Below are 13,669 nucleotides of genomic sequence, written 5' to 3'. Positions count from 1 at the left end.
AAAAGTATTTTATTTTATTTTGTGCAAAATCGAGTTTTTTATATTGATAAAGTACATTGTATTAAATATACAAATCTTGGTTTATATGTAAATAAAAATCATTCACAAAAATTATTTAATCAAATATTTAGTATTGAATTTTGAGAATGTATCATAAACTCTTTTTTCAATTTCATAAAACTATTAATAAATCCATAAAGATTTATTCCAAAATCTTAAAAAACAATGCATAATAGTATCAATGTTATATATTCACATATTTATTTGTATTCATTTTTCTTCTATAATATAAAAATAATGTGTATTTTTTTATATATATCAAAATATCTAGTCGTATACAACTAATATTTGTGAAGTAAAACTTATATTGGATCTTTATAATTACAAGTAAATTGACAAGTAATCTATATTTGATTTTTTATTTTTTGTGTATTATTCCATATAATATGTAATATAACACATGCTTTCAATTAGAATGTTTTTTTGTTATTTTTTGCACAATAACAAAAGTTCATAATCATAAAACAGTTATAATCACAAAAATAATCAAGTAATTGTAAAATAGCCCCAAACCAATTTTATAATTATGAAAAAAATCTTTACGGACTCATAATTCTCAAAATTTGAATTAATATTTTTCTTGTTTCTTTTATGAATTCTTAATATTTACAAAATGCAATTCTAGTTTTTATGTGAAAACAATAAAAGGTGATTTAATTTTTTTTTTTTTTTTTTTTTTTACTTTCATTGATCAACATAAAGTATCTCTTCATTTATAATTAGTAATTTAATGTGTGAGTACGTACAAAAACAATCAAATAGAAACATAAGTTTAGGGTATGGAACATACATAAATATTTAGCTCTACTCTTAATAAATTTATAAAATGTAAACAATTTTGTTTTTAATTCGTCAAAGGCTTGAAGTGAACTTATTATGACTAATAGAAGTAACATACAATTAATTATAATTAGACTGTTTATATTTTTATTTACACCTTTTGAAGCACTTTTTTGATTCAATGAATTGAGCTACATTGGAATTTACTGCCAGTTCCAATTAAAGTACAGTATATATATATATATATATATATATATATATTTGCAATTTTCATTTGAATCATGCATATATATGTATATGTATTTTAGTAACAAAAAATACATTTAATACTACTTTACCGTTGTGAGAATGTTTATGTTATGTAGTTTATAAAGTTACAAATGAAAATAACTTTATTCAAAAGTAACCTTATTTGAATAATATGAAAACATGTGAGATTAGTTTGTTTTTTCATTCAAGTTAACTCATCAATGAGTTTGTGTTATAATGATTTAATTAACATGTTACATAATATTCAAAAGAATGAAATGTTATGTTGTGATTTTGTAAATGTTTTATTTTATAAAAAATGATTTTGATGTTAATAAGACAATTTATTTACAATTAAAATCCATTAGTGTAATTCTGTATTTTAATTTACGATTATAAAAATTTGTTAATTTTTATCTGCAAGTGATCTGTACATGTGTGGCCTTAAAATGTTTCAAAAGTTCAATAGAGTATTTGTGTGTCCATTTCCTGTATTTGAAATTACATTAAGCTATGTCTGGCAAATGTGTATATGATACCCAATCTCTTGAAATGGAAAAGATATGGGTATGTATATCGTTTAGTTTATTATTTTTTTATGCTATCCATCAAATAGATATCATGAAGTAGAATTTGAAATATCATTATTATTCTGCGTTATTCATGTCCAACCCAATAAATTACATGTTCTTAAACATTCATTCAGTGTTCATATATTTAATAAGTTTGTTACAACAAAAATAAAAACATGTTGGATGTTATTTATTTATTTGTTTTTAAATTTATTTATAATTCGAAATAAATATGAATGGTTGCATACCTTCCTTACAAAATGATTTTTAAGTAGTTGCTTTCAACTAATCAAAAAATTGTACCATATATAATGGTTATCATAATTTAAATTGTTTTCAAGATATATGTCCATATATGTGTTTTTAATTTGTTACAATCATTTTGTGTGATTTACCTTTGAATGTACTAAATATAATACTTTTTGCTGTATTAGATTGCAATTGAATGTCATGATTTAATGAGTCAAATTATTGCATTCTTGCATTATTGTTCATGCTGTCTTTTGTAGGATCTAAACATTTTGTTTTATTTTTTAAAAAAATAATAAGAAAATGAACCATTTTGAAATTATTCAACAACAAGTGTACAACCTGTACAACCATTTATGTAGAAAGAAAAAGAAAACAAAACAAAATGAATGGTATTGAAACTTGTACATACAATAATTGTGCCATATTTATCTTTGTTTGTTTGTTTATTTATTTGCACTTCTCTTTTAGACTTTCATGATTTCAAGCATGCTCAACCACAGAAATGCATCTTAATAAATAAATAAATAAACATTGTTTTTTTACAAAGCAATGAAAAGCTGTTGCTAAAAAATCCATCAACATCTAGTAATTGCAGAAATCATTTTAAAATGAGCTGAACTTTTCATGGTAATATCAGTGTCGTAAAAAACCACTGCTTTTAAGTATAAATATATCCGTGTTAGTGTCTACGACAATCCTCATCAAGCCCAATTTTGTTATGGATCCAATCGATTACATGGGTTTGCAAGACACCAGTTTTAGGGTTTTCGCAACGCCCAAGACGAATTCGATGTCAGTGCACGTTTTCGCAAGCCATGGATCGGTCGAGCCATCGCGGAGGAAGAAGATGGAGAAGAAGAAGTTGTGAGAGCGAGAAAGCGAAAATGTTGTTCCGTGCTTGATCCACACTAAATTTGAAGTAGCTTCGAAGCTCCATGTCCTGGGAAAATGGGTTCCGCCGCGACAAGAGGGAAAAAACAAAACGGGGAAATGCATCGATTTCATCTCCCATGGCTGCGCCGCAGTGCCGCAGGTCACTGGTGCTGGAATCGCCAGGTGGTGTGGCCCGCCTCTCTTCATCCTCGAAAGATTCTACCTAGACTCTCAGCCATCATGCCTCCTCTCACGACAGGTGGATGAAACGCGTCTTTCGAGAAAAGCAAGAGGTCCCACGCTCTATTAAGGGGGCGGCCGATGACGAAGTTGGAGTGGGGAAAACTGCAGGGAACTCGAAAAAGCAGGAATTGAATAAGAAATCTTTCACTGTTGGGGAAATCGATTCCACACAGTGACGGGGTAGATCGATCGATCATCTGTCTAGTACTTTTTCACTGCGGTCTTGTGGGATCGACGATGGTGAATGGGAAGCCAAAACTCCCTCCCACTGAATGCTGGTCCACACCAGGATCCATCACTTCTGGTGCTGTCTGCGAACACAGTAGTAACCAAGGTCAACACTGCCCCGACTGCAGCTGCGCGGTGTCCACTCACCCAGAACATTCACCTCAACCATCACTTGAGTCGCAATTCACTTCAATTACTCTAGCGCCACCTGCAGTCACAGCTCGGGTTTTCACCACCCCGCGTTTCCCATGTCTGCCGCTCACTATTAGCACGATTCTCCCCAGTCGAATGACGAGGGAGATCCATTCAGGCTCAAGCAGAAGATGATGAAGAAGAAGAGGTCCACTGCACTCTCCAGTAATCCCCGGATAGCGCCGCTCATACAGGAAATGCCATGAGCATACGGAGATTTGAAATATAAAAAGTGGTGCCACTTTTTGCACAGCGCAAACCAAAGTAGCCAGTGATTGGGATGAGGCAAGCCAAATATATCACTTCATGGTGCATATTGACATTATCGGCGATAATTTTCGTTGCAGCTGCTGCCTCGCATGGGACAGGGTCCCAGTTCGGTTGTTTAGGATTGGAAGCTTCGGGTGCGACCCACCACAAGCCCCCCATTTGGTGCTTCTTCTTCATCCATTCTGCGATATCCTATTCCTGGTAAGTATCTGACGCGTTGCCCGATGGTGGTGCTCAGCTTCTTCTGGATCTGGGCCTGTGTGCTTGCTGCGTGCTTGTGGTGGCACCTCCGCCCCCTAGTTTACTTCGTCTTTCTACTTTCTTCTTCGTCTCCTCCTCCTTCGTTCGACTTCATCCCTCCCCCTCCAATCGGACCTCGCTCCACCTCATTGATTACTCATACTAAATACGCCACTCTTCACCGCATAAATACGGATGGAACTTAATGGTAAGAGATTGCTGCTGTAAGATTCGATTGGCGGGCGCTTGCTTGCTTGTATCATCATCATCTGTGGGCTTTCGTCGATGTCGACGACGATTGCTTTCTTTCGCTCTCTCTCTCTCTCTCTGCCCAACGGCGCATGGTAGAAGAAGAAGAAGCTTAGGCTCGGTTTTAGGACCTCGTTTTGGTATTAAGGATGGAACTTGTCACCGCGGAGGGACCCGTCACCCTTCCTTAGTGCACGTGTCGTTCTGATTCTCTTCCTCGTTACACGGAACAGCGTTCTGGAAGGGGGGGACGGAGGAATCATTCATTCATTAGTTCATCTATATATTCAAATATACGTTTGTTCATCCACTAATATCATTCATATCGTGTTATCATTCATTCATCCGTCTGAGAAAAGCTCGGAAGGTTCCGTGATCCCCGTCATGCCCTTGTGGAGGTGTAATAGTGAGAAGAAGTACATTACTTTATGAACCTGGGTCCCACCTTTATTTATTTTATTTTTATTTTTATCTTTTTCTAGGGGTTCCATTCCATTTTGGCCCATTACATGTCCACATCCATTTTTTTAGGAGATCGGATTCCAGAAGGTAAAAGGGAGGACGGACAGCACCAACCACAAAGAGGGGGAGGATGAACGGAAGCGAAAGTCCTAGATTTATCATCTAGATGAACTGACATATTAAGATACCCAATTTGGATGATATCCGTTCCCCATTGTCAAAATTAGGGTTTGCACATAAAGTCAATTCCATTATTCGGGGTTAGAGGGATGTTTGTTCAAGAATATGGGACTCATCCTTTGGATGATATGTGGATGAAAGTTGGAGCGAACGTGGGGAACTTGTTGGATGAACGTGGTAGTCCCCAAGCCGCTTGTCGGTAGTGAGTACAAATGGTTACTGATGAAAGCTCTCTCTTCTGTTGCTCTCTTTTTTTTGCCCATTTTGCAACCACCCCATATCCTGATAAAAAAGCTTCTGCTCGAAGGACAATTCAAAATAACCTTTTGCCTGGCTCTGTGATGGTGGGGACGAAGACAACCCCAATCCACACAAACCCTTAAAGGATAGTTTTTTCTTTTCAAAAAAGGTAAAGCAATCCCAGCTTGTGGTTTGTGGCGCTTTGATATGACACTTGGTGCCCCCTTTGCAGCGGGAGGAGGATTCTGTCACATCCAGTTTGTGGTAAACTCACATACCCAGTTTATGGTAGAGTTTTACTTGTCCCTTGCAAACAGTGTATGACCTAATTTCTTCATGGACATTGCGAAGTCTTTGGAAAGAAGTGGTCAACAAGGAATGTATCAATAAATGGGATTTTTATTATATTTTTAATGAGAGCGAACTGGTATCCTCTACTCTCCTTCTCTGCTGCAAGATGACCCACCTTTTTTTGTTTTCGTTAGTCCTGTCTCTTTAAGAATTAGGGTTTTGTGTCAGTATGTCCTAACTGTTCACACCATTCAATACCCTTTATCTTCTGCGGGAGTCAAGTAGTTGATTATTATGCTATCGACCCTCTTCTAAATTCTGTATACTTGAATGTTTCGGGCTTTCGTCAGCTTTTAGATATTTGTTTGTCTTGTTTCATAAAATAAGAATGTTATGTATTTGAAGATGGTACGGTGGTGTTTACTTTTAAGAGTATAGTTGATTCTAGTGTACAACAAACAATTGCTTTAACTTCTGTTCTGTTTTTCTGTATCAAAGCAAGAACATTGAAGGTGATTTCCATGTCCCAAAGCACTACATGAAAAGAAAATATAAAAAGTGAGAATCAAATTATGCATAGTACACATTTTTTTTCATACAGTAGAGTATAATGTAATAAAAGTAAACATTCGAACGTTTCCAATGATTCTAAAGCCAATAAAAATGTCATACTAGAGCTCTATCCATTCACAACTTCCAATTCCAAGATACGTAAAAAATAAATACTAATAAAAAACAATTGCCTACAACTGTGCGACCCTCCAACAATATATTTCAAAATCCACGTTACCATTTTGTTTATATTTTTTTCACTTTCGCAAAAATCCCTTTCCTCACATATCTTTTCATCAAAATAAATGCCAATGCTACACCTGAACTCCAAAACCCAGCCCTAAAAACCTGCATTGCTGTTGGATTTCCACACATGATCTAGTCAGCGCCATGCAAGTTTCAAAGAACATTCTCTTAAGAACACAGAATTAATCTCGTGATTGTGTTCTATTTGAAGTTTGGACCATCAGTGCAGGAATGAAGAGCTCAAACTTGAGTGATGGTTTGCGTCGATTCTCCTCGGCAACCTCGAGATCTGAAAGAGCAGCTTGTACACACACATGTCTCGTTTTATTGCAGGATCTTCTTATTTATGGGCGAGACATCCAATTAGGATGCATCCCCATAGAAAGTTACAGGGGTTGTTTCCCCTAAAGGTGTGACCTTTGCGGTGTCGTTGGATGAAGATGATGCGGTGTCGGTGAGATCGGTGCAAGGGGTGGTGGCATACCGAAGCCAATAGCTGTGTGCGAGGGTCTCGGTGCGCGGCATTGAAGCTTCATGGGGGGACAGGATGGAGGGTGTCGTGGTAAGGGCTTCCATTTGCTGCCGTCCATTGTGCAGCCCCTGCGACCCTGCCGACGGATCAGTTGTGTACTGGTGGATTCAATGCGCCTTGTCTCTCATATGGAGCCGAGTTAATGCCGCGTCTAATCGTGCGTCTCAGTGTCACATGGTGTTACTCTCCTTCACGCGCGCAGCGCACACTAGCTTTCATCGTCAGCTTGCAAGGGGTGGCGAGGCGTGACATCACAAACCGTGAACGTGGTTGGTTGCTTGCGAGGATTGCGCTTTTCAAGATGGCATGTGTGGAGGGGTTGTTTTAGGCAAGGTTACACGAGCTGGAAATTGCAGGTGTAGCGTGGTGGTTTATGACATGGGGATGATTAATGGAGAGCTGCAGTGGTGGAGTTGGAGTGGTGCAGATGGCTATTTATTGAGGAGGGGGGGGGTGATGTGAGATCATTTATGAAACTTGGTCGATGGGAAACAGCAACTGCTCATATCTATGGTGATTACTCGATGTCTGATACATGTGCTTTGAAATGGTCTGCTCTTCGCTTTCTATATGGCTGAACTGCTGTACTACGTGCGAAGCCTGTTATTGATACGGAGATGAAGCTTATCGCAGTCGACAATTGTGGTGTTATTCATGAGTGTCCGATGGATTTGGATGATAGCAACGACGCACGCATGGTGTTCGTGAGTGCAGCACATGTAGAGTAGGTTGCTTTGCTTTGGGTCTGTTCTGAGAGTCTAATTGAGATCCAGCCTGAATTACAGGAGATGCTCCTCAGCAGATTGTATATTGGTTTCCCCTTTTGCCATGCCCCGCCAATTCTTCCTGTGCAGACGTCCTGAGATTGGTTGTGTTTGTTGTCTTCCTAACTGTGACTTGCTCAGTACTGCAGGACCCATTCCCTACTTTCTGTGGTGGATGCAGAGGCGTTTATCCTGTGCTTGTGCGTCCCCTTCTCGGTACCGTTGCGTGGACACGGTGACTTCCTGGTGAGCCTCCTCACCTAATGGACGATTCTTTTCCTGAAATAGTTTTATGATCCGTAAGTGCGGTGCACGTACATTCTTTGGTGTTTTTTTTGTATGTCTTGATTGGATTGATACTCTTGTCTGAAGCTAAATTGGGCTTTTGATATTTTGCTACACGAGCAATTCATTGATACTGCCAGAAAGATGTAACACTGATACTAAACAGCTGTGTCATTGTTAAGAATTGCGAGCCTTCGAAGTTAGCCGAGGTTGTTTCTCCTTGGAAAGTCTCCTACTCGAGATATTCGGTCGTTCTGTGTACGAATATATATATCTGCACATACACATATTCTTGCGCTCAATGTGTGCTCCTAGTGTCTCTTTCTAATACAACATCATGGCAGATTACAATGGAACTCGTTTAGCAGTATGATCTTTTGTTGTGTAACCTGAAAAACACCCCCGACTCCTAAATAAAAGTAAATGGTGCAGCAGCCTAATGAAAGCTACCATGAATTCCTGAGGCAATGCAAAGACCTCAGAAGACTTCGATACTTGCGGATGCCTCTCTACCATTTGTATAGACCTGTTGAGGCAAACGTAACTTCTACTCGGAGAGACAGGACAAAGGCTAAATCAAAATATAAACAATGTCTCCAAGGCGTTTGAAAGCCATTCTGATCTTGCTCTTAAGATGTGCTGTGAGTTCAAGTCAGTCTCATTGATGCTTTGAAATTTTCGATGGCATAGTCGCTTGCTTCATGGGCATACTTGATACTGCCCAGTGATAGTGTGAACTTCGAGGAAGATGGAAGTGCAGTTGGGCTTGAAGGTTAACAAGATTCCAGTCAAGAGGCTCAATGCTGTGACCTGTTTAAGGGAATGGTAGTCTTCTATTACTTCTGAAGCTTTCTCATCTGACGAGGATGTCAGTGGAAAAAACATCAACTCCCCGGCGAAACATGTCATTGCGAATTTAAAAGCATCTATCGATTAAATAGTATTGAAGATGATTCTCATCTTGACGAACATCACTCACAGGCGGTCTTGAAAGGGTAAGAACTGGCAGTGTTCTGTGCATGTTCATTACATCCACCTCGTAATGGAGCATTTTAATGAGCGAAAATAGAACAATCTTGCCCTTCTGCAATCCCATGTAAGGCCTGTAACCAAAGTTTGAGGTATTGATTCGATTCCTTGAATGTGAGCAATCCTTCGTTTGGCTGGTTGTTGCATAAACCACAATTTGTTTTGAAATTTGCACGTAATCCTGACGCCTGTGATAGGCTACCGTGGTCTCCTGTTCGACTCAAGTCCTTCTACTACCATTTCTTCCTTCTCCAAGAATCTCTCCATCAATCCTTTCCCACACTTGAACGTAAAAATCAATGTCGCCTCAACTAACAGCCTCATCAAAATCTCCTCCAATTGGCATGCTCTGGATTTTAACCTGATTGCGCGCAAATTTCATACCAAATTGTTCATTAAGCAGGCCCCCAATCAACCTTCAGTGTCTGCTTCGTCATCCATATGAAGCCTACCCCTGAACACTGGAGATAACCAAAGCCCTTTGGAATTGCGAGTAGTTCACATGACCAGCTTTCTTCCATGCGTGTCTATAAAGCGAATCGTTCGTAAAATTCTCAATAGGAGCAGTCATATTACGAGTTGGTAGGGGGCTGCGTGATAAACGAGGCTGGGCCATTGCCATGGCAGCTTCTAGAAAGAGCTTTTGAATTGTAAATGTTGAAGGGTTTGACTGAGCTGCCGTTGACCATGAAACAATTGTATATCGTAGATTGCCGACAGACTGAGTTGGTAATATCAGGCTTGAAAACCGAAGTAGTAGTTTCGAGGGGCTTCAAGGGAGGATTCATTGAACTATCTTGGTGAGTGGGTTGGTGTTGTCTGTCAATAAATTGGGTTGTGGAAGATTTGGGGCGTTAGGTTGTAGTGCAGGGAAGTGGGTCGGTAGCCTATTCGGGTCTAGGGTTGGAGAATTTGGTGAAGGTGCGGGTCCATCCTGCAGCTCGCGATCTGTAGGGTTTGAGTTGCGTTGGTCGGTTTTGGGCATGAAGTGGCGATGGTGAGATGATTACTGTGTAACTTTCTAGGTTTTTCGGATACGGTGCTTTTTGATGTCGTTGAAGTGATTCTGTTTTGCATGTCCCCAAGCTTCAGGAACGTAATGAGAACTTACTCTTCTACGGACGTTGTGCTCAACATCAATCAACATCTGTAATGTCTCTCTGTTCGTCGTTCACGGCAAACCCAACAACTGCCCACTTTCTTACCCGAAATGCTTACTTATGGCTCTAGACCTAATTTTGTGCGTTCGAACAGTCTAATAACCTTGCCGGGATTGCGTTGCAGACTTCTGACGGTGAACTGTCTTCTACAGCCGCTAAAAGGGCTACAGAACTGGCCCCTTCATCGCCCCGGAGTGCATTGCCTCCGGAAGTGTCATCAAAAAATCCAGCCGGCCTTCATTTTCGAACCACTGGCGGCACTATAGGAGCACGTAATTCTGATGTTGAGAATGAAATTTTGCTGAAGAAGTTGGCGGAAGCAAGGGCATCTCGGCGGTACGGGAACAACACTGGGCCAAGGTCATCGAAATCGGAGAGTGGGTGCTTCCAGAGTGCGGGGTTTCTTCAACTGTGCGTGGCTATGGCGCTGATATCCCTTGCATTAGTTGTATTGCTGGCTCTTCTTCATCCCTCGTTTTCTCCATCCGTCGAAGGTGCTTCTAACGGTAAAGAGGTGCGAGGAATTGAAATGGAAACTGTCTTGCTCTATTCCAATCTGGTCATTTCACTACGTGCTGCTTTATGATCACTGCAGCTGAGGGAATGACTTGCAGCATTTAGTTATTACTTTTCAGTACTCGATCAGCATTCCCGATTCTGGTTCATTAACACACACGGGGATGTCAAATTCCAGGGGGCGTTGTTATTTGGCGGTCTTATAAAAACTAGAGTATAACCTATCCATTTGCATGACCTGATTGCAGTCCTTATAACTTTCTTTTGTGCACGCCAACTTGTGACGAACATAAATCGCCTGTTAATATGTTTGCGAAATATGAAAACTGCAGTTGCTGACTGTTCCATTTTGCGACTTTGGTAGATACTTGTTAACGCCGAAAGTAGGTGGGCGCTTAGCGTGCTACAGGGGGTGTGGTAAATCTGTTGTTGATTCATTACCTACGTAAGTTTTCAGTGACGAAGTGGATAAAGGCGTGTGTGAGTACAATTTTACATGTAGAAGTGGATGTTTTTATTCGATATGCCTTAGCTTCTTTGACGAGTGCGATGGCTATGGTGGGATGTGTGTGTCATTTTTCAGGTGACGTATGGAAGTATGATAAAGCTACAGCATGATCGTACCAAGTTTCGGTTACATTCGCATGAAGTACCCTACGGTTCTGGCAGTGGACAGCAATCTGTGACTGCCTTCCCCGGCGTTGAAGACGGTAACAGCTATTGGGTGAGTGACAATGCATCCTCTTGCTCACATGTTGCTTCTTTCTTCCACAACAACGTTTTGAGAGCGCAGTATGTATTTTGGAGACTACAAGACAAGAAAATGACCCGTAATTCAATTGAGCATTGGCTAATGTTGTAGTTGTTGCTAGATGTTCACGTTTGCTGCCATGCTAAAATTTTAGCTCGTCAAAACTTTCTCAATTGCGTAATGCATCGATTTTCTTTCGCTGTCTGATCAACTCTTTGAAAGTTGTACTATAGTGGCAGTTCAATTTCTTTTGTGGTCATCCTAAGTCTAGAACAGTTCGGAGACGTGCACTTGTGGCATGGATAATGGGTGTTTCTAAGTAGTGGAGGTATCTACTGGTGACCGCATATGCATATGTAATATTTACGTGCTAGGAGAGTGTATTAACCATGTTTAGAATTGCTTATAACTGATTTCCATCCAATTGTAAGGTGTCTGGACTTGACCGCACTCGACATATCAGTCTCTTAATTGACATAATTACAGTTTTGGTTCTAAGCCAGCACGTATTTTCGAGAATGTAACAGGCTGTAAAACCCTCTTCAGACGACGAGAGTATTGAACAGGGCGATGTCATTCCAAATGGCTCTATAGTTCGTCTTCAGCATATGCGAACCCGCAAATGGCTTCACAGTCATCTCCATCCCTCTCCCATTTCTGGCAACCTTGAGGTATGAATGCCTCGTCGGAACTATCAGTTTTGATGGATATTTGTTGTCAGAGTGGTTCCATTGACGGATCATGCTGATGGGAAGCTCATTTGTTAAGTATTTTGACAGTAGTATGTGCAGATTGGTGAAGAGAGTAGCTTTGCGAATGTGACGCATGTGACAGAATTATCATTCTTGGGTTTGTGTTTCTTGTTGCATTCTGATGCAGGTTTGTGCAATTATTTTGCAAGGTTTTGCTGATGGATTACAATTCATTATTTGGCATTCAGGTTAGCGCTTTCGGAGGAGATGATCAATCTGATACTGGCGATTATTGGAGGTGCGTCTTCGCTCGCTCGATCTTCCTATTGGTCATATATATATATATATATATATATATATATATATGTGTGTGTGTGTGTGTGTGTATGTGTGCACATATATAAATATTCCATTCAGGGATTAGTTCTGTTTATACCTTCGTGAAACGGTGTTTGACTAGAATCCTGTCACAATTGGTACGCCAGGCTGGAGATAGAGGGCAAGGGCAAGGTGTGGATGCAAGATCAGAAAGTGCGGCTTCGACATGTTGACACCAATGGTTACCTTCACAGTCATGACAAAAAATATAGCCGGATTGTTTCAGGTCAACAAGAGGTACTGTTCACAATTTTGTTTATCGAGGAGGAACTTTCTGTAACACTTACGTCTTTGGAGCTTTTGTAATTTTCTGAGCAGTATAAGTTTGTGTTTAAATAGGGATCATCATGCAAGCTTGTATGTGTGATTGGTTGTGGTTTATGGTAGCATAATAATATTTGATGTGTTTATCACGTACCCAAGCATGATATAGTGTTTTTCTTTCAAGTTGTGCTCACTCTACACGGGTGGCAATAATGTGCAGGTGTGCGGCATGGGGAAGAAGAACGCAGATAATCTCTGGACAGCTGCAGAAGGCATTTATTTCCTTACAAGAGCTACTACTGTAGAATGAAATCACAAGATATGATTCACCTAGTTATGTGCAGATTTCCAACTTGTGAGTTTCTAAGTAGATATCGCAACTTGCAGCTGGATGTACAGTCGCACGAGTCAATCAATGGGAATCACTTCGAATCTTATTTTTGTACTATTATATATTGACGAGGCACATCATTTTCCTCTGTTCGCCCAGGTTTCTACTAATCCATTCTTGTTGTGGTCATTTTCTTAAGTGTGGTCTGCCTTCACCTTCGTCAAGAATATTAAGGTTTTCTAAAAGAGAGTGATGAAGGAGATAACTGCAACCGAAAGGAATTTAGTACCCGTTAAAGGTTAGTAGCCAAACACTCTTCTGCTGAGGAGATGGACCCTATCTACTCCCTAAATAGGACACGAGTACTGTCATGCGCCTCTGAGTTTTCATTGTGCTAGAATTCCACTTATCACATGTATAATATGGGTGGGTTTTGATTTTAGATCATTCCACCAAGGATAACTGGTAAGTACAGGCTACTAGTATTTACTAGTCATTCATTGATGGTTAATTCTTAATTGGACAACTTTGAAGGACCTCAAACCAATCCCATGCACAATTACTGTGTTCATTTAAAATTTGATGTTCACTGTGATTGCAATCAAGTGTGAAGCAAGTTAGAGACGCCAAGCAAATTGTTTTGTTCACATAGTTATGCTCCTTCATATCATGGTTGCTACGTTCACTAATCTTGATTACGTAATAAAATTTTCAATGTCTTATTATTTTGGTCGTTCTAAGGAGTGCATCATAGTGTAGGTCTCTGTTTGAAGTCAATGGTATTATTG

The 13,669-nt window shown here is 39.7% G+C and overlaps 2 protein-coding genes across 12 annotated transcripts; both read left to right on the top strand.

Moving 5' to 3' along the window:
* The first annotated feature begins 6,717 nt into the window (after positions 1-6,717).
* Positions 6,718-8,375, top strand: LOC112289693 (uncharacterized). 5 transcript variants are annotated; one of them, XR_012218735.2, is made up of 3 exons: positions 6,718-7,224; positions 7,625-7,721; positions 8,105-8,243. XR_012218735.2 is itself a non-coding variant. In XM_073537922.2 (3 exons), exons 1-3 carry the CDS (start codon positions 7,196-7,198, stop codon positions 8,123-8,125), a joined length of 309 nt encoding a protein of 102 aa, XP_073394023.1. In that variant the 5' UTR covers positions 6,718-7,195; the 3' UTR covers positions 8,126-8,375. The 5 variants fall into 5 exon arrangements, 3 of the variants coding, with proteins under 3 accessions (XP_073394023.1, XP_073394026.1, XP_073394022.1); XM_073537922.2 differs by having other exon boundaries at positions 7,943-8,375; XR_016505839.1 differs by having other exon boundaries at positions 6,752-7,224; positions 7,617-7,721; positions 8,105-8,375.
* Positions 8,376-9,532: 1,157 nt separating this feature from the next.
* On the top strand, positions 9,533-13,033 carry LOC112289690 (stromal cell-derived factor 2-like protein). Of its 7 annotated transcripts, none has more exons than XM_024535134.3 (8): positions 9,533-9,589; positions 9,882-9,938; positions 10,074-10,463; positions 11,049-11,189; positions 11,744-11,887; positions 12,157-12,206; positions 12,394-12,523; positions 12,771-13,033. In XM_024535134.3, the coding sequence occupies exons 3-8, from the start codon at positions 10,371-10,373 to the stop codon at positions 12,858-12,860; spliced, it is 648 nt and encodes a 215-aa protein (XP_024390902.1). In that variant the 5' UTR covers positions 9,533-9,589; positions 9,882-9,938; positions 10,074-10,370; the 3' UTR covers positions 12,861-13,033. The 7 variants fall into 7 exon arrangements, with proteins under 7 accessions (XP_024390902.1, XP_090111093.1, XP_090111090.1 ...); XM_090254967.1 differs by having other exon boundaries at positions 9,876-9,938; positions 10,102-10,463; XM_090254964.1 differs by having other exon boundaries at positions 9,876-9,938.
* The last annotated feature ends 636 nt before the right edge of the window (positions 13,034-13,669 follow it).

Source organism: Physcomitrium patens, chromosome 12 (assembly GCF_059467195.1).
Source record: "Physcomitrium patens ecotype Gransden chromosome 12, ASM5946719v1, whole genome shotgun sequence".
Classification (NCBI taxonomy): domain Eukaryota; kingdom Viridiplantae; phylum Streptophyta; class Bryopsida; order Funariales; family Funariaceae; genus Physcomitrium; species Physcomitrium patens.
The sequence above is the reverse complement of the archived record's forward strand: the minus strand, read 5'-3'. Positions and strand labels throughout refer to the sequence as shown.